General features: G+C 39.2%; 1 protein-coding gene across 11 annotated transcripts in view; it reads right to left on the bottom strand.

Moving 5' to 3' along the window:
• Positions 1–20,638, bottom strand: part of rgs19 (regulator of G protein signaling 19) — a 49,471-nt gene that overhangs the window by 19,443 nt on the left and 9,390 nt on the right. For 2 of the 11 annotated variants that reach the window (XM_083570260.1, XM_083570263.1), the window contains exon 2: positions 15,386–15,496. The exons of 3 other annotated variants lie outside the window; for them this stretch is intronic. In XM_083570260.1, coding sequence (XP_083426386.1) covers positions 15,386–15,400 — 15 coding nt within the window. In that variant the 5' untranslated portion in view covers positions 15,401–15,496. Of the gene's footprint in view, positions 1–13,321; positions 13,386–15,385; positions 15,497–19,764; positions 20,227–20,638 lie in introns of those variants that run through there. 6 more of the 11 variants (XM_083570256.1, XM_083570252.1, XM_083570261.1 and 3 more) reach the window with 5 other exon arrangements.

Consider the following 20,638-nt stretch of genomic DNA (forward strand, 5'->3'; position numbering starts at 1 on the left):
TCTCAAAAGTGTTCAACAGGGTTGTGGTCACAGCTCTATAGCAGGCCACTCAAGATTGTCCACTCCAATCCATGTAAACCATATATTCATGGACTTTTCTTTAGGGGTATTTTCATGCTGGAACATGTTTGGGTCTCGTAGTGAAAAAAAACCTCCTATACAATTGTGTGGAGAACATTTTGGAGAAGAACCACACACGGCTGGGAAAAGTCAGGTGTCTAAAAGTACTTTGGTCTATGTAGTGTATATTCTGACTCATACTGTATGTATGTTGATCTGAAGAAAATTCCCAGTCATAACTGTTAAAGAGAAGCACACCTCCCCCTGAAGTAAAAATTGTACGCTTCTTTTTCAAGACTGCCGCTGTAGTTTATAACTGGTTCAAAGGAAATGTTTCTACAAGTAGACATGGTGAACGTAGGACCTTTTGCTGGTTGTTAAATGTTTTTAATGAGCAAATAAATGTGCTGCTTGAATGTTTCCTTAAGGAGTCGAGCTCATTCTTTTGCAAAAATCTCTCTTTCAGGCCTTCCCCCTCTCCTTGCTTTTCAGCATGACATAATGTAGTTTCAGCCAGCGGACAGTAACGGGATATTTTTAGCTCTTGGCAGCCCCGTGTCCCTCAGAGTTGCTCTTCTTTTGTTTCTACTCTGCGCCGAGTCTATTTTCTTCGACGGGGTTCGCGTCTGTTTAATGTACGTCAAGAGGAGAGTTATGTGTGTGTGTGTGTGTGTGTGTGTGTGTGTGTGTGCGTGAGAAAGAGAGAGAGAGAGTGTGTGAAAAAGACGAGGTTTAAAGTAGTTGAAGCATGACAACACGCTGCACACTTCACATGCACTGTTAAAGCGAACACAAGAAACATCATCTTGCTTTGTCCCGGGTGGTTCCCATTCACTCCTGGAGAGTTTCTCTTTAGAGAATCTTGGCTTCGCTGACATCAGCAGCCTTGTGCGATTGCGTTTGCACCCATTTGTTGGTTTTTCATCCTCCTTTTAATTTTACATTATTATTATTTTTTTTAAACTAACCTGATATCTCAGGATCATTCAATAATAAAAACGGTTGCTAATAATATGCATTGTTTTCGTTTCATGGAAAATGCAACTGCGATGTACAGCCAAAATCCTCCATGGGCATTATGGGGATGCTTTAACACTGCGATGGTGACATAACCGGTGCATTTGAATTGCTCTATTGTACCTGCGTTCCAAAATTATGTTCCAATTATTGCTCAATCTTTCCTATCTTTCAAAAAAAAAAATAACATCTTGTGCTGCTCATGTAGTTTGTATGAAAACAAATGAACTCTCTGAGATGAGTGATTTCTTACTGATCCTGCTGTTATATTAAATATAATCACTTTTTTTTGCTTTTGGATATGTTATTTTTTTTAATAAATGAATGACCCATAATGATTAATGTATCATATGGATTAGAAAGCTCTTTATGCAGTGTTGAGCAGTGGCTTCACCAGAGTCAGAGTCTACGATATTACAAGGGTATCGCTGCGATTCGCAAAGACATTTCTACAATACAAGCGATTTTTCATAATATCTATTCATTATGATGTCTAGTCATTTAGAGAAATTGTACAAAACACCACAACCCTGTGTTAGTTTGGGCACCTGATTTGAAAACAGTGCTGAACATGAGCACTTGATAATTGCAGTGTGTCTAATAAATACCAGCAACTCTTTATTGTAGTCATTTTTGTTGTTGTTGTAAATTTATTGACTTTGTTTTTTTGTTTTTTATTTGTAATAAAACAAAATATTTAAGAAGCATTAGTTACATCCCTCTTCTTACACATAATATCAAAGTCTCTCAAATCAAGATGTGTGACTGTGCATGCGTGCAAGATTTTTCACAGTTTCAGATTGACAGTTTGGGTGAGAAAAAAAAAAAAAAAAAAAATTAAAACAGCAGCGAGGAAACAAAAAAAAAAAAAAAAAAAAAAAAGTGTGTGTGTGTGTGTTTTTCTCACTATCAGAACATGCTTCTGTAGAACCGGATATGCAGCTGAGCCTTTTCTCATCTTATTAACCCTCATTCTAAAATCCCGTTAGGAGGGATTTGGTCGAGCCCTGGCAACCGAAACTGCCGCATCACTTGACCCAGAAGGACAGCGAAAAAAAAAAGAAGAAATTGCATTCTTGTTATAGAGAGAAAGAGAGAGAGAGAGAGAGAGAGAGAGAGAGAGAGAGAGAGAAAAAGAAAGAGAGAGAGAAAAAGAGATGGCAGCCGGCTGGGGCTTTTGTCTCTTCATGCTGTATGTTTAAAGAGCAATATGAATCTCACCCAAGGGTTTTTAACCATTCAAGCACTTATTTGACAAGCAATTAGTGTGATTATTCCTCCATTCTTGCAGTTTCAGACCAGCATCACCTAACAGAATCAAATCAGAGAATAACTCATCATGGGGGTTCTAATCTAATCCTTTTACAGTTAGAGGGAAACACAATCTAAAAAAAAAATTAAAAAAACACACACAAAAAAAAAAGATCTATATATGGGTTAAATACCCAGAACCTCACAACACCATAATGGAATATTTGTTGGAACAGAAAATGACAATGTTGTAAAGATGCATCTTCATACAAGCTCTTTTGAAGTTCTCTTATATGCACTTGACTCAAGTTCAGGGAATTTAGCAACAAATTGGCTTGGATTTGCAGAATGCATGAGTGACCAATAAGAGGTGCTCTAGGAATAAAACGCAGAAACACCGAGCTTGACAGGTTCAACACAACCCTCACTTTATTAGAGATTCTCTTAAACCAATCCCTGTACCTGACATTAGGCTTTACTACTGTACTTCACAATTAGTCACTCATGTTTAAAAGTGGAAGAATTTATGCAACCAATAGAAGAGGAGATTCCCAGATAGCCAGAGGCTGGAGGACTCACACACATACAGTACAAGCTTGGATTGCTATTCTTGTTAGGATCTTCCATTGACATAGTTAATGCTATGCCTCCTAAACCTGACACAAATTTTGCCATCAGACACCAGCCAAATGTTCCATAAGGCCAAAACGTTCATATGTTTCTATTCTTGGTTCCTAACAAAATATAAACACAAACGTGCACACACACCCACACACACACACCCCCACACACTAAGATATTGTGAAATCGAAGAAATTATGCAGCAAAGGGAAAAAAAAAAAAACTTTTTAGAACCATGCACAGGGCTCTATTTGACCTTGTTTGACTTTACCGAGAAACTAGTGGCCCCTAAACACAAGGTCACACACACACACTAGGGTGTGTAGTTTTATGCATATTCAACCTCACAGATAAACATGCCTATTTACATGCAAATCCTTTAGACCTGGGTGAGGGTGGAGACGGGGGATTTTTGAAGTGCTGAGAGGAAGGGATCTGTTATAGATCGTTGTAAAAAAAAATTAAATAAATAAAAAATCATACATCTTTCTGTATAGTACAGATTCAGTCATGCTGCCTTCTATTCTTGCGCATGGGGGTCGAGCGGGAAACAGCTCGCAGTCATCCACCTCAGCTGAACGTGCAGTTCTGTTTTTTGGTTCAAAGTAAATGGAAAAGAATTTCATTTGCAACTACTGTATAATCACCCATAGTTAGCAAGTTTCTTTTCAACCACAGACCAACATACAGAAAGTTAGTGTTTATTTACTACATTAATAAATACTATTGTGAGCTGAGTATAGCATAGAGATGACCTCAGAGAAATAATCATATTCCAATATGAAATATTGAGCATTTCAATTTCTAATACCTGTAGTTTCCTATTCTTCAATTCGGAAAAGCATGTTGGTAAACGAGGTATGTACCATTTCACTCTGAAGTCCAGTGTCATGTTTTATGGCAAGAGAAATGCTAATATTAATGAATCCAATAAAATAAAGCAGAAATAATACTGAATGGTGAACAGTGACTGATCCAGTATATCACATGTCCTGTATAATAACCTTTTAAAGACTTTTCTCAGAAACGGCTCATTTCTTCGGAAATCTGAAAAATACCATCGGTTTTGGTGAGTTTATACTTCTGCAGCTGTATTAGGCCAAAAACAAATAGGAGTTCCTATAAGAATAATAGAATGCATAATGGGCATGTCTTTTGAAAAAAAAAACAAAAAAAAAAAAGCAATTACAAACAAATACATGCAAAGCATTTTAAACTATTTGCTTTCTAACTGTATCGCACAGTTCCAACACTAGAGCTAAAATCGATAGTTCAATAGCAATCATGGGACGATAAATAAATACGAGATTTAAGTCGTTGCATTGCCTTTTAATGAGAGTGTGCTATGAGTAGGGCCGTGAGATTTTGTGCAATATGCCATCGTCCTTTTTTCCCACAAGTTTTTGCTGACTAAAGATTGTGACTTTGGTACTGGGAAAAGAAAGAGGTGCGGCAAAATCTCGCAATGATTGTCATATATGTTACATCGTTCGAGCTTACTGGCAGTTTTTAAATACCAGCAAATTGACACTTGAGTGACAACCATATCTATTTCTGTCTTATTCGTGTACACACAAGTATATATATATAGTTGTGCTTTATACTTTTAATATACTTTCGAACTTTTTACACTATATGTAATTTTTATATCCTGTTTCTTTGTTCATGTTTCGGTGTTGGAGGGTCGTAAAAAGCTTTTCACTACGTGTCCTACTCTGTATGAATGTGTATGTGGCACATAACATTTGAGACTGCTGACTTTAGTTTTCTTTTGCTCAGGAATACATGTTATAGTCATGAGTGAAATATAGGTGGTGAGTTATTAACTAAACTTCTTATAGATCTTATTAAAGTGATATAAACTAAGTTTAAACAGGCTCTGTGGACGTAATGAACAGCAATGCAGATGCTTATTGAAATCTCGTATAGTGCTATTACACTTTTTAATTGATCTGTTGTGAGTGAACACGTTCATGGCTTCATTTTTTGGGGGCTGTTCAAGAGAAAAAGTGGAGCTGAGATGCCTTAGAAAGATTACGTTTTTTGTTGCTCTTCTTCGAACTTAGACAGCACAACCAGTCCAAAACCTCACACTGTATACACACAAACTTGCCAAAATATCCTGATTGTAGTTTTCTGTGTATAAATCCACACACTTACCTGTTTATTAAATAATAATTATTTCCGTGTTTGTCACGAGTGAACGTTTTTTCACAGATGTTATGAAGCACATCCACAGCCTATACAGTATATGACAAAAGCGCTGAATGTGATAAGGGAATATTATTACTGCTTACACATTGACTGCATGTTCACAACATCTTGTGACAGCGTTTCTACGTACTCAAACAAACACACATCCCTAGCAACTGACTGAGCGGTTGATACACAGCAGCACAGATACACACCGATGGCAGTTAACTTCTCTGAAGAAACACGATGTATACGCTATCTCACAATAGTGAGTGCATCCCTCACTATTCAGCAACCATTATAGTCAATCTTCTGAAGGGACGATACTATAGAAATGAAACCTGGATATATTTTAGAGTAGTCAATGTGCAGCTTGTATAACAGTACAGATTTAAATAACTGGTGGTGGATGAAGTATACCAAGCAGGTACTTGAGTAAAAGTAGAGATACACTCTAAAATATTACTTCAGTAAAAGTGCTTCCTTTAAACTTTCACTCAAGAAAAAAGTACAAAAGTATTTGCCTTCAAATGTACTTAAGTATCCAAGTACTATGATTTATCATAATGATAATGTCCTATTATCATTTTGGTCACAAGACTCTTTGCTCGAGTTAAACACGGATATATAATAAACTATCCTGAGCCCAAAATCATGTTTTCAACTCGCAAATAAGCACCACGGGTGCTGTGGCAAGTTAGAGTCAGAAGTTTCTTCCTGCATTTATCAATCTGAAAATGCTCAGCGTCAGTTCATCATCAAGCAGAACGCTGTATGTTTGTGTTAAGTAGATACCACAAAGCGCCAATGGCGGTTCTCGCTTGAACGCCGCTCTGGGTGAACCGCGCCATGCCCCAACGAGACAACGAGACATGCCCCATTGATTTGCTTCAGCTACCATCACTGGATGAGTTAAACATATTCTCAGAGCAGTCCACAAATTTGGATACATTTCCGAAAGCTCAATTTCATGTATAACAGGGGTCACCGACCTTTTTGAAACCGAGAGCTACTTCTTGGCTACCGATTGATGTGAAGGGCTACCAGTTTGATACACACTTCTGAAATAAATTTGCTCAATTTACCTTTAATTATATGTTGTTATTATTAATAATGAATGATATTCCTCTATATCTAGTCATCTATATTTTAATATTGTAATTTTCACATTTACACCAATGCAAGTGTGATTTAAAAAAAGAATAGCGACAAAAAAAATGTATGCAGCTCACTGGTAAGTGCCGCTATGGTGAGTTATTTTTAGAAAAAGCCCGCGGGCGACTCATGTGGTCTTAGCAGGCAACCTGGTGCAAGATACAACATACCGTATTTTCAGGACTATAAGCCGCTACTTTTTTCCCACGCTTGGAACCCCGCGGCTTAAACAACGAAGCGGCTAATTTAGACCATACGCCGAATACTGCAACAAATCGGTTTGCATGGCCGTCGTAGCAGAAGGAAGCCTCTTCTGCAGCTGGCTCACAAGAAAGCCAGCAAACAGTTTACTGTGTTTCATTGAGGGAAACATGGATTCCCACATGTACTGTGAAATTTCTGAAGCAAAACATGATGCCCTCCCTTCAGAAATTGGGCCGAACAGCAGTTTTCCGACAAAATAACGACCCCAAACACACCGCCAAGACGATGCCAAGGTGGTGGAGTGCTGAAGGTGATGGAGTGGACAAGTATGACTCCAGACCTAAACCCTTTTTGAGCACCTGTGGGGCATCCTCAAGCAGAAGGTGGAAGAGGATCCCAGGAACAATCTGTGTAGCTCTGGTTAATTCCAGACCCAAGAGGATTAAGGCAGTGCTACACAACAATGGTGCTCACACAAAATACTGGCACAGTTTTGCCATGTTCACTTAGGGTGTACTCACTTTGACGTTTGTATGTTGAGTTATTTTTAGAGGAAAGCAAATCTGTACTGCTATACAAGCTGCACATTGACTCCTCTAAAATGTATCCAAGTTTCATTTCTTAGGTATTGTCCCTTGAGAAGCTAAAATGGTTGCTGAAATGTGAAAATGTGAGATGCTGTAGGTGTGTTATTGTGTCTGGGCGTGTCATACTTACTCATATACCCACTTTCTGTGTCGCGACCCAGAAACGCAACACAGAAGTATGCGGTTTCCGATCTAAAGCTGAAATGAAACCTATACCTCTGTTAAAAAGACAATGCAATTACATAACATCTCTCTCTCCCTATAAGCGGTGTTCGACATTGGTAATGAAGTATATGATTCCTGAAGTTTTTCTCGATTTGTATCTAACGGTCCGACGCCCAATATGAACAATCGCTCGTACCGAGAGGCGATAAAGAAACACACATGATGCAATGAATGTCTACAGGCTGATGAACAGGAAACCTGCGTGATATAGACACGGTTAAATCCCGGGTTACAGAGATTTGTCCTCAGTCTACAGCGAAGCAAGCAAGAAACAGGCAGAGAAGGGAAGTGTTGTAACTGGCCCGATGTTGTAAGCGACAGAAGGGCGTGTGTGAAACCTAGTGAGTCAGCGCTGTCTCTTCCTCTTTCTGCCACTCTGCAGACCAGAGCGAACGATAAGCACGCGGGCCACATGAAGGCACGTCCGCAGTAACCTTTTTTGGTTCAGGGAAAAAAAAAAAAAAAAAAAAAAAAAAGGCTTTTTTTGGACAGCCTTTACATTTCGAACAGACAGAATCATGATATGGATGATTTAATTATTGTTTAGTGAATTCAAAGGGAGAAGTGCATCTCTTAGTCCCTTACTACATCGTCCCAACGTGATGTGCTGACTTCCTGTCTTAGCCAACCGTAGAGTCCCTCTTCTTACAGTACAGGCCAGAAGTCAGAGATCACATGGGGTAAAAGGTTTCGGACCATGTGGGCATGAGAATACGAATGAAAACAGCAAGTTCTGGGATGGGATGTGAAGTATGTGCTGTTATTTTTTTCTTTTTTTTTTTTTACAACAAGCATGTCCACTCCACCTTATATGGGTTCGGGTGTGAGCAGGGTAAACAAATACGCTAATACGCTTTTATGAAATCTGGTCCGCATGAAGCTCTCAGTGGATAACCTTGGAAAAGTCTCTGTCCCCTTATGACACAATGTCGTCACTTGCATTCTCGTCCCTTTTTTTTTTTTATTGGTTTCGACACTGTTTTTTTCTACTCTGCAGCTCTTCTATTATTCACCTCTGCTTGTGAGACAGAGTACTGACACTTTAGTATGTGCAAAAGTTATACAATTATGGCATATCTGAAAACCTTCCTGGCCCCTCCCCCCAAAAAAAGTCCTCTAATGCTATCCCACAGCTATACTGATGTTATTCTAGCAGTTTCATCAATAATTTTCCTTCATGTCCTCTCTTAGCCTTGGATATTTGTCTCCTTACACAGTGAGCTGCAACATAAAAGCAGAAACCCTTCAAAATAACTCATTGTCAATGTTAATACTGTAAGTAGCAGCTGATTACGAATAAAAACTTGAAATTAGTCTTGGTGATAACAAAGAGCAATAAATATACTATACTACATTATAGCAATATACTAAACATTTGGGTGGACAAATCAGTATTCTGGGTGAGCAGGACAAGCACAAGTGATATGTGGTGAAACTTCACCGCAATGTGACCATTTAAAGTGTGTGCCTTTTTAACCTAGTACCATCCAAAATCCCAAATTAGCATGAATTGGTCAAGTATTAGTGTTTAGGTTAGAGAAGGGAAGAATCATCCTCCGCTGGGTCGTACCATTAACATGCGAGCGCAAAACAGAATAGGAAAGCGGAGTTTCTTTGGAGCTGAAAGATTTTAAGATATTAGGGAAGCTGTCGAGATACATGCCTCATATTATCTGGCTGATGATAGAACAATTAATGATGATAATCTTTTCTGCATCAGGAACACACATGCGTGTGGAAACGCTGATGAAACGCTGCCGAGCCACCGAATAACTGTCCTGTGTACTCCACGCGGGCTTTGTGGTTAAACATGAGGTGAGTGAGACTCGAGGACAACATGTTCGTGGCGAGGACAACGAACACCAGCTCACGGTCGAAATGTTGCCCCGCGACGTTTAGTTGAGAGTGCGAACGTGATGCTGAACAATAGAATGTTTGTGTGAAGAGGATAAGATGAAAATCCCTTACCACGCGCACTGTCTTTACTTTATTATATAGTTATTTAAAAACCTTAAAAACTGAGTGTCACCTGAAACACAGAACTGGGCAGCGAAGTGGAACTTTTCCTTGTTGCTGGGTTAGCTAAAAAATCTAACTACTCGTCAATTGCCTGTACATTATATTTGCTTTTCGATGTAGTCGGACTGAAGCTGATGGAAATGAAGAGTATAATATGTATATAAAAAGAACCACAGAAACAGTACAGTCATAGTATCTTCCACCTACAAGGTTAAACCCATAAGATATTTTATCCTTGACATGGCATTTTGGTTTGAAACATGTGAGACACATGCCCACACACACAAAAACAAACGCACAAAAACACGATCTCATTTGTGTTATCTATATAGTATTAAGATGTGAAATTAACTGAAATTCGATTTGGCAAGCAAGGCTAAATCCTGGAGGCTTCAGGGTCTCAGGCCACACGGTGACCGAGAGCTGAAAGTGGGAGGATTAGAAAAACATCCCGCTTATTTAGTCTGGATGGGGTGCTGTGAATATCATGTGTCAGCGGTAAGAAACTGATGCCAATATTTCTTGTTCTGGTGTATATGACTGTCTCCATTCCATTCCTCCATATATATATTACACATTTATCTATCTATATATCTATAGCTGTGGTTTCTTTGACCGAGTTGTTAGTGTAAATCCTTTAAGTCCTGTAAGTAGCGAGGTAGTAACTCCATGGAATGGCCTCGATCGTCTCATCCCAGAGTTCTGGGGAATTTGGAGGCCAAGTCAACACCTTGAACTCTGTCCTGTTCCTCAAACATTTCCCGAACTATTTTTAGCAGTGTGGCAGGGCTTATTATCCTGCTGAAAGAGGCAACTTCCATTAGGGAATCCCGTTGCCATGAAGTGCAGTAGCACCGTTTTGATAGGTATGATTCAAAATAGCCTCCACAAGAATGCCAAGATTCAAGCTTTCCCAGTAGAACATATTGCCCAGAACCTCTATTGTTTTGCATTCTTCCCCATAGGCCATACTGATGTCATTTCTTCTATTGGAAAGCTATGCACACACACACACACACACACACACACACCCAGATGTCCACATGGGGACAAAGAAAATGTGATTCATCACACCAGTCTACTTTCTTTCATTGCTCCATGGTCTAGTTATGATTTTCCTATTGCAGAAACGTCTGGTAAACAGGAATCAGTAGGGCACCCTGACCGGTCTACAGCTATGCGGCATGTGATGCGCTGTACTGTATATTCTGACTCCTTGCTATCATAGCCATCATGAATTTTTTTCAGCAGTTTGAGCTACAGCTTTTTTTGTGGGATCAGACCAGATGGACTAGCTTTCAGTTCTCATGTTCATCATGACCCTGTCACCGGTTGTTTTAATTTGGTCAACAATCAGTAGGTACTCAACACCCCACAAGAGATGCTCTGTCCCAGGTGTCTACATCCTTACATCCATATAATAGTATTTGCCCATTTTTCCTGGTTCAAGAACCTCAATTGTGAGACCCGTCTGTGCAAGTGCAGCCTATTAATTTCCCACCACAGTACCGAGGTTATCATTGATATTTATGCGACCTGTTAGTGGTTTGAATATTATGGCTGATCTGTGTACATTACACATGTCAACATTACTGACTTGGTTTAATATATATATTATTCAATAATGGGAGGTAAATATACATACATGAAATGTAAATGAACATGCAATAACACGCTTTTTAATGTACTGTATAAAAAATACCCAGGGGGTAACAGTGAAAGCCTGTAGGAAAATTAGAGCATCGGATCGACCGTTAAAAGTTTCTTGATTTTGTAATTTATTCTCCATATTGCAAAACTACGCTTGTCAATCTGAAAGACATGGCCAACAATCGGCAAACAACACAAAGGACCGATATTCCGCAACGTTAACATACAGAGAGGAAGTTCAAGAACCTAGTGTTCCAACCCTTATGATCACACCCAGCGTCTTTTGACATGCAGTATCTCATTTTTAAAAAATGCTCCGTCCAATTCACGTTCACACACTCGCAACTTGATTTTGTTGAAGTCACAAAAGGTCCTGAGGCAATCTGGATTTTCTGAGAGTGTGAAAGAAATAGGGTGGCCAAATGACGCAATGCAAACTTCGCATCGAAATGCAACACGCTGCATTTGGAAATGTCAAAACGAAAAGCAAATCTCGGGTCGGCCTCGAGCTCCTCAGCCTCACCCCCCCCCAAGGAAATTATTTCCTGTTCTGCATGCATGCAGGAGGGAAAACGTGAAAGAAGAATGCTCAAACTCATCTAGTGCTCACCTTAACCACATCCTACTTTATGAGAGATAGCATGCTTTGAAGCTTTTTTTTTTTTTTTTTTTTTTTTTAACATCTGGGGGAAAAAAAGGCATTAATCTAAATGCACTTTATACAAGCAGAAGTACAGGATCAAGTCTTACAATCAACACCGGGCAAAATTATATTACAGACTATTACAGTCTGAAAATAGAAAAATGACTTTAGAAATCAAACTTGGCCAGTCATTTAGGAGTGCTGAGAACCAACATAGAAACCAGACTGACTAGTCATGTCTCTCTTGGGGGCAACATGTGAAAGAGTGAGAAAGAGTGAGAAAGAGTGAGAAAGAGAAAGAGAGAGAGAGAGAGAGAGAGAGAGAGAGAGAGAGAGAGAGAGAGAGAGAGAGAGAGAGAGAGAGAGAGAGAGAGAACAATAACCTAAATCATTACATTATGTATTTCATCTAACATCCCTCACACACACACTCTCTAAGCACTGTTTAACACTTTGGTTAAAAAAAAAAAATAAAAAAAATAAAAAATCTCCTGCATGTCCTCTTACAGTGGTGTGAAAAAGTGTTTGCCCCCTTCCTGATTTCTTTTTTTTTTTTTTGCATGTTTGTCACACTTGTGTAATGTTTCAGATCATCAAACTAATTTTAATATTAGTAAAAGAGAACACAAGTGAACACAACATGCAGTTTTTAAATGAACTTTTTTATTATTGAGGGAAAACTAAATCCAAAACTACATGGCCCTGTGTGAAAGTGTTTGCCCCCTGTTAAAACTGTGGTTTATCACACCTGAGTTTAATTTCTCTCGCCACACCCAGGCCTGATTACTGCCACACCATCACAATCAAGAAATCTTTTAAATACTACCTGCCTAACAAAGTGAAGTAGACCAAAAGATCCTCAAAAGCTAAACATCATGCCAAAATCCAAGGAAATTCAGAAACAAATGAGATCCAATGATCCAAAACACTCTAGCAAGTCCACCTCTGAATTGCTGAAGAAAACCAAAATAAAGACTTTGGAGTGGCCTAGTCAAAGTCCTGACCTCAATCCTATTCAAATGCTGTGGCATGACCTTAAAATAGCGGTTCATGCTCGAAAACCCTGCAATGTGGCTGAATTACAACAATTCTGCATAGATGAGTGGACCAAAATTCCTCCACAGCGCTGTAACAGACTCACTGCAAGTTATTGCAAACGCTTGATTGCAGTTGTTGCTGCTAAGGGTGGCCCAACCAGTTATTAGTTTTAGGGGGCAAATACTTTTTCACACAGGGCCATGTAGTTTTGGATTTTGTTTTCCCTTAATAATTATAATCTTCATTTAAAAACTGCATGATGTGTTCACTTGTGTTATGATGTGTAATGTTATGAAACATTAAAGTGTGACAAACATGCAAAAAAAAATTAATAATAATAATAAAAAAAATTCTGGGGAGACCCTTTTTTAAACCACTGTAGATGAAGAAATCATTTCAAGATCAAGTCATTTAACTTTAGTAAACTGTTGTAGTGGATCCATAGACTATCCCTTTACCAAAAAATGTCCTAGTGTACAACAGAGCATGCATGAGAAAGCTTATTTCCTTTCCCCCCCATATGTGCCCCAAGTTACAGCAAAGAAACAGCCAGGCAAATGTGTTAGAGGGAGAGATACTTAAAATAACTAATAATCACAATCTCCATCAATTCCACTTTTCCCTACCCACTTACCTTCTACTGGCTGCAACAAATCACAGCTTTTCGCTATTAGAAAACTCTTTTCCAACGGGTGAGTATTATTCATTTATAGTCTGACAGCTGCTTCATATAAACAAGTCAGACTCATTGTCAGCACCATCAATGGGGATGCTTCCTCAACCAAGCGTAGTCCTTCTTGTTACTAATTTGTATCTGCAGAACTACCCACCCCGAAAGTGAAGCAAGCTGTTAAAGGAACCCTACTGCAGATATTTGACCTTGCTGTAACCTTGTTTTCATTCGCATTAATTCCAAAATGTTCATCTTCTGCATACTGCGTACTCTAATTCAATCCTACAAGCATTCAAAGATGGATGAATGAATGGCGGGAGGACGGGAAAACAGAGAGCCCATGAAAAATGTACTGATGTCTCCCATACTGCTAACAATAACAAGGAAATACGACCACTAAACTGTTGCTGATGGCATCACATCTACAGGTTGACCCCACCCACATCCACAAGGAATAAGGGACCCTTGTTTTCATTTAGACATTGAATGATCAAAATGATGCAAATCATATACTATGTCCTGCACAGTCAGCAAACCTCGACCAATCCTGCGAACGTCTTTTGGTAAATGGTGTCCAGTCAAGACCGATCTATGCCAATACTCATTGAAAGAGTTCTGACCAGGGCAATAAGAAACTCTGTTCCTTTCATTTCCGTCGACGTTACTAGACGTGACATCCTATAGAGATACGCAAGATAAATGTGAGATATGCAGCCAGGGCAGTTTAAGAGAGGTCTGCTGGCTTTACTTGGTTACTACACTCACGTACACACACGCAAGAGGAAGAATGTCGGCTTGGTTGTCTGTTTTTAGATCGAGAGCTTGCTTTACTCTAACTTTATCCAGATGCCATGCCTGACTGGACATAAATCATGTGACTAACTTCTTAAAGACACGAGTTTTATCCCACACTCCCACACTACAGACTTACACTTCTCTCCCGCCACAACAATCCAAGTTGACTGTTGTAGCAGACACAGTGTATCAAAATCAGATGGTGCAAAAGGGTCTGAAAGTGCATGACATTTCAGCTCACCCTATGCGACTGCCATGTTCATGATGCTGCCGTGTACTAGAGATGTATGACTGTGCTTCATAAGGATGCAGTTCAAAACAGGCAGACACACAAAAGGTGTTGTTATGACTATCTGGAAAGTACTAAATCACTAACTACCAAATACATAGCTACTTAAAATATGATAGGAGTAACTTGTACTCAGAATCGACGTGTAGTGCGCATGCAATGGGGACTGTGGGGCCAAAAGTATTCGCACGACACACGACCACGACGTCTATAATCTGCTGCACCAGATTTGGAGGCGCACAATTGTAAAGAAAGTCGCTTGAAAGTATAAGGTCTGGCTTCAGAGGTCTATGAAGACACAATTTTGTCCAGGCTGGCACAGGAGAAATCAAGTGGCCTACACAGAGCCCTGAACTCAATCCTACCGAACCCATTTGGGATGATTTGGAATGCTGACTGCACCCCAGGCAGCTTTGCACGACATCAGTGCCTGACTGATGCCCTTGTAGCTGAATGAGTACAAATCCACGCAGCCGGGCATCAAAATCCAGCCTTGCGAGAACAGTTGCGATTATTAAAACAGAACTGAGGACTGAGATGATCATAGATGAGGGAGACGGTCAGGAGTCCAAAAACCTTTCGCCATTTACTGTACAATATGCCTTGAACATCTTTGACCAGTCGTATCTATTAGGCCTGAATGGTGCACTATTGAGAATATAAGCATGTACCCTTATACATATGTACACATCATTATAAAAACACTGCAGACACGGCATAATGAAGGGTGTGAATGTCAAAACGGATTTAACTGCGTTGTGGGAATGCATGCGTGCATATGTAGGTGCATCATCAGCATAACATTAAAGTGTAAACATTAAAAAATACCACTAACTAACAAAGAAAGAGGAAACGACCCCTAAGTGGGGAAAAAAAAAAAAAAAAACACAACCCCAAGCAGCAGCGGACGAGCGAGAGAGAGTGAGAGAGAGTGAGAGAGAGAGAGAGCGAGAGCGGCGAGTTACCAGAACGTCCATCATGGCTCGGCGGACGGCGACCAACTAGTCTTACAATCCTCAACGTTGTTAAAAGCCTGGACACATGCATGTCATCCCCCCGCAGGCTGCGGACCTCTCCTTCACAAACACACACACAAGGAAATGCAAGGATGTACATGAACAAACACATACGCACACACAGAGGAAGGAAAAAAAAAAAGAAGAAGAAAAGAGAGAAAGGAAAGGACAGTGCTTATTTCGAATGCATTGAGCTGAAGCGTATATGCATTATTCAGTACAGTTGAGTTGTAAGACATGCAATCGGGTCGACAGTTACATGTGGATTTGGGTTTTATGCATAAAGGCCGAGAAAAGCAGCGCGGAAAGAGACGTTGAAAGTAAAACTGGTACCAGATCGCAGCTGTCACAATACACGCAATAAAAAAATATCCTGCACATCAAATGAGCTATAATAAATGACAGGTTTGCTCGAAATAGCATGCTGTGATAAATATACACCCTCGCTCCGATCAGGCTCAACGTACGCGACTGGTTTGTCCGTGAGACGAATGAAATCGGATAACAGGAATCGATGAACAACGTCGAGCAGTTTTAAAACCTGATTGCGGGATTTGCCCACAACATTTGTTTAAAGGCACGTAACGCACTAAACATTATCTCGGGACCATAGTAACATTTGTGGACAATTTCCGTCTGCCGAACAAACGAAGCAATCGTTTTTTGTGGACTATCCAGTACAGTTGTAAAGTCAGAGTGGGATTTTCTGAAGCAGGAGGCGTTTATTGTGCACTGGCTATGATCCTGCTGGGGTGTGAACATCACGCAGATCTATAGAACATTCTGAATTCTCCACTTTTTTATAGGTCAACTTCCTGAACGCGTTAACCTAGAGTCACCGAGCTGGGAAATGTTGTTTAAAGCATCTGAGAGATAGATAGAGAGAGAGCGAGAGAGAGATATTAGTGCCGCCTAGTACATGAAAAACTGCATGCTATTTTTAAACCCCTGGAGCCTCTCCTGATTTGAGATAAAGAGGAAGTAAAGTTTTCAGAACAAGGAGTGCATTTGAAATGTTTATTACTCTTTGCGTATTCTAAGAGCAATCACGTGATGTACAGCTTACTTTATTATCCAGTCTGTGATGTTTGGAAAGCATAAAAAAAAGAATTGAACACACAGCCTGGTATTAATCGATACCAGACGATACACCTTAGCGTACTACAGGTACGGCACCTCACGCGTTGTGATGCCAAATACGCTCGATCGAGGGCTGTTTAATACGCTGCTGGAAATATTGAACGATGTAAAGCGGAATGCCGAAATACAACTCGTTTGCAGTGATCGCTGTAAGAAATACAACTAGGACGTGCGGCACCTCGATGGCCTTCGTCACCTTATCAGGATTACGCACGGAAACGCGGGTGAACAAATTTTTGATTAAATGCAAAAGCGGACACATCCAAAACGGGAATCAAGCATGTGGTCAAAAACAGAAGGTCGAACAAATTACAATCGAGATAAACCGGCCGAAACTAGAATCATGAACTTGGAAGCAGTCCGAATAACAAGGCTTGATAATATGAGAACTATTGAGGAGAAGCAATTTTCTTTTTTAGTTTGTGTGTGTAATTGACGCCACTTGTGCTCAGTCAGTGGTTGAATATGGAATGTTGAAATGTAGTTCATGTTTGATGGCTGCAGTGTTTGCTGGGAAACAGAGTTGCTGGCTTGCTGTGACTTGACAGCCTACAACAACACTAGACTCTAATTCGATGTTTATCATCAGAAAGTGGGGAAAGTGGTAGCTCAGTGGTAAAGGCTTCAGAAGGATGAGTTCAAATCCTAGCACCAATGCTGGGCCCCTGAGCAAGGCCCTTAATCCGTAACTACTCCGTTGGAAGCTGAAATGAAGTAGTAGCTCAATGGTTAAGACACTGGACTGCTGATCAGAAGGTCGTGAGTTCAAATCGCAGCACCACCATGCAGCCAATGCTGGGCCCCTCAGCAAGGCCCTTGATCCTCAACTGCTCAGTTGTATAAAGTAAGTGACTGCAAGTAAGTCGTGCCGCTAAATGCCGTGACTGTAAACATGAGTCTTCTTGTGTTTCTTTTATTAACTCTCTCTTGATGTGTTCTAGTTACTCACTTTATATTTTCCATACACTGATTTTCTTCCGTGTTTCAGCGTCTCAGACACCGGAAACATCGACTCAACCTCTAAAGAGCGAACTACATGCAGGCAATTTACAAAATCGAAATCTTACTGTGCAGTCTAGCACGTAGAAATTTCCCTGCAAGCCTGAAACTTTAGAACGCGCTAACGTTGAATACGGCCTTTCCATTACTGGAGAGAAGTGTACATAAAGGTAAATAATGAATAACCTGTGTTTAAGATAAGAAAGTCAGTACACGAACAGGTACAGCTATATTATAGGCTCATCAGAAATGTTTCGTTTCAACAACCATCAGGAGAATTGTTTTCATTTGTTTTACTCTCCATATCCTGATTATTGATTACTGTCTTTACACAGGTTGCAGAGTTCTTTAGAACACTAATTCTGGTTTGGAACCACGTAGTCTGTTATCACACAGGAAGTAACCTTTAGCGTTGCCGAAACAAACTGCTGTAAAGGAGTTTCATTTTCAATGGCTCGGGTTTTAATGAAAAAACGTGGTCATGTAGTTTGGACCTGTGGTTAAAATATTTCAATACTACAATACTTGCTCTTCTGTAAGGATGAGCAGGAGATTCAGAGACACAGAGACAGAGACAGAGACAGAGAGAGAGAGAGAGAGAGAGAGAGAGAGAGAGAGAGAGAGAGAGAGAGAGAGAAACAAAAAATATCTTTGTTTTGATGAATATGATGGTTCTAAAAACATTTCCAGATCCCTTTGACTGTTAAATGAAATTCACTGAAGCCCCCAGCACTGTTAAAAAACAAACAAACAAACAAATGCTGTAAAACAATTTTGGTTATTTACTATTAGATTTTTAAGCAGCTCAACACCAACAGGTGAAGTGCATTTCGTTTTAAAAAACACGTATCCTTGTGTGTATATTCGTCTTCAGCCATCTTCATCCCTGTGCATGTACCCAGCACTTTATTTATGTAAAACTCTAACCGCAAAATTTGATAACGTGAGAGAGAGGAGAAAAGCTGTGTCAGCATAAATTATATATATAAAATAAAAAACAAAGCAACAACAACAAAAAAAAAAAACCATGACCTCCTGCAAAATTCTGGAGCACTTTGAATTGCAATATATTTTTTCTATTTGCACTTATTATTTCTCGATCCACGACCCTAAATCATTTGGGAAAAAGGAAACCCCAGTAAATACAACAACCCGACTTCAAAACAACTATCGATTTAACATTCACAGAGTTGTTTATTTCCACGTGTAAGTCATATCCGTATTTACATTCAATCGCTTTGGTCATTTTAATAGGACATCATTAGCGTAAGCATAATTACTAACTAGTTCCCAGCAGGCTGCTGCTGTCTGATTTTGTCTGGCTCCATCTTTCAGCTGGATTTCTGCAGGTAATTTCAGGGGTGCGATTTCTATTTTCTTGCTTTTTCCTATTTCAATTTATTTTTTACTCAGTAACGGATGTGATATAAAATGTATTATATAAATAAAAAAACTTCACTTGACTGGAGTAAAAGGACAGACAATTCAAATGATTTACTGTTTAAAATATAATACTGTTTAAATAACTTTAAACAGTATAAGTATGCAAAAAATTTAATAAAATGTAAATCGTTGTATGTAAATGTAAAAACTTTACCAAAACTATGAAAAAGCATAAAAACCATGTCACTTTCCTGCTCGGTTTTGAATAAATTTTTTTTGACAAAATGGTTATTAAATTGTGACTAGAAATTATACCTATTTTAGCGATAAAAAAAAACAACAACTGATAGTCAGCTTTTTTTTCTTTGGACTTGTTGCTGTATTAAACCGCACACTTCCCATTCATAGGTTTTAGGTTGTACACTGTTTTGTCTTGCTTATCTCTCCAACCTATTTTTTTTCAGTCACATGATTAATATAACCACAAAGCAGTCTTCTCTTGAAGATTATTCAACACAAGAGAAAAGAACTTCAGGCTTAAATTGTACAAAGTTTAAAAAAAAAAAAAAAAAAAAAAAAAAAAAAAAACCTTCCTGCTATTTAAATGATCAAATGCAAATAGGCTATTTGTTTCCAAATCCAGCTTCAATATGTCTGAACAGAATCTTGATAACATATAATACAACCCAAGGATTCGATTAACTCTAACAATTCTCATCTATATTTCTGCTCGACATAAACTTTCTCATGTAATAACCCAAATAAGCAGCGAGTTCCCGTAGTACTAATGGGAAGATGGTACTTACATTGTGAAAATATTAATAAGCTGTTTGATTGCCAGGGTGATCTCTGAATATTTTCATATCTGAAAGCATGGGTGAGTGTGGCATGGCCGGCATCTGCTACATTACTTCTCCTTTAACAAACTGAAGAAGAGCGGAGGAAGATGAACTCGGCTCAAAAAAAAAAAAAGGGGAAACGAGCAACAGACAAGAGAAGAAAAAGACAGGACAGAAAGGGAAGTTAGTGAAGCTGTACTGTGGAATATACACATGCACAGCGAAAACTAAAAAAAAATAAGTTGTACGTTTAAAAAAACAAAAAAACAAACAAACAAACAAAAAAAAAAGGTAGTACTACAAGTTAAAATTCAAGAAACAGTCAGAATCCGGCCGGATTCACACCAGGTCATGTTGCGCAGGACAGTGCGGTCGTTATGAGGTAAGAAAATCCAAGGTGAGGAAAAACTCTTGCATGCTGATGTCGAATGCCAGCGTTCCGCTATGACGATAATATGAACAAGAACATGGCAAGGAAAGATGGACCAAACACAGCGATGACCACAGAATGACATACGTGACTCATGCTTCCTTTTTAGGATCTGTCTTTTGTTATGGTGAAGCATGGCTAATCTTTGAGTGACTCACACTTCAACTGCCTCCTTCAGACCAAAATATGAAGGACAGAGGAAAAAAAAAAAAATCAATCTATATAGTGGGACACAGCAAATGACATACTGAGTTTACTAAGAACGAAAATGTGTTTGTTTGATTTCTGATCAAATTGCCCTTTTTTGTTTGTTTCTATAACTAATTACCCTTTACGTAACCTCACCCAAAAGATATAATAAAATATTAATAGCATAGAAAATTGTCGGCCTGATGACAAAACTGTACTAAT

The sequence above is a fragment of the Silurus aristotelis genome (genome assembly GCF_946808225.1).
Source record: "Silurus aristotelis genome assembly, chromosome: 19".
In the NCBI taxonomy this organism is placed as follows: Eukaryota; Metazoa; Chordata; class Actinopteri; order Siluriformes; family Siluridae; genus Silurus; species Silurus aristotelis.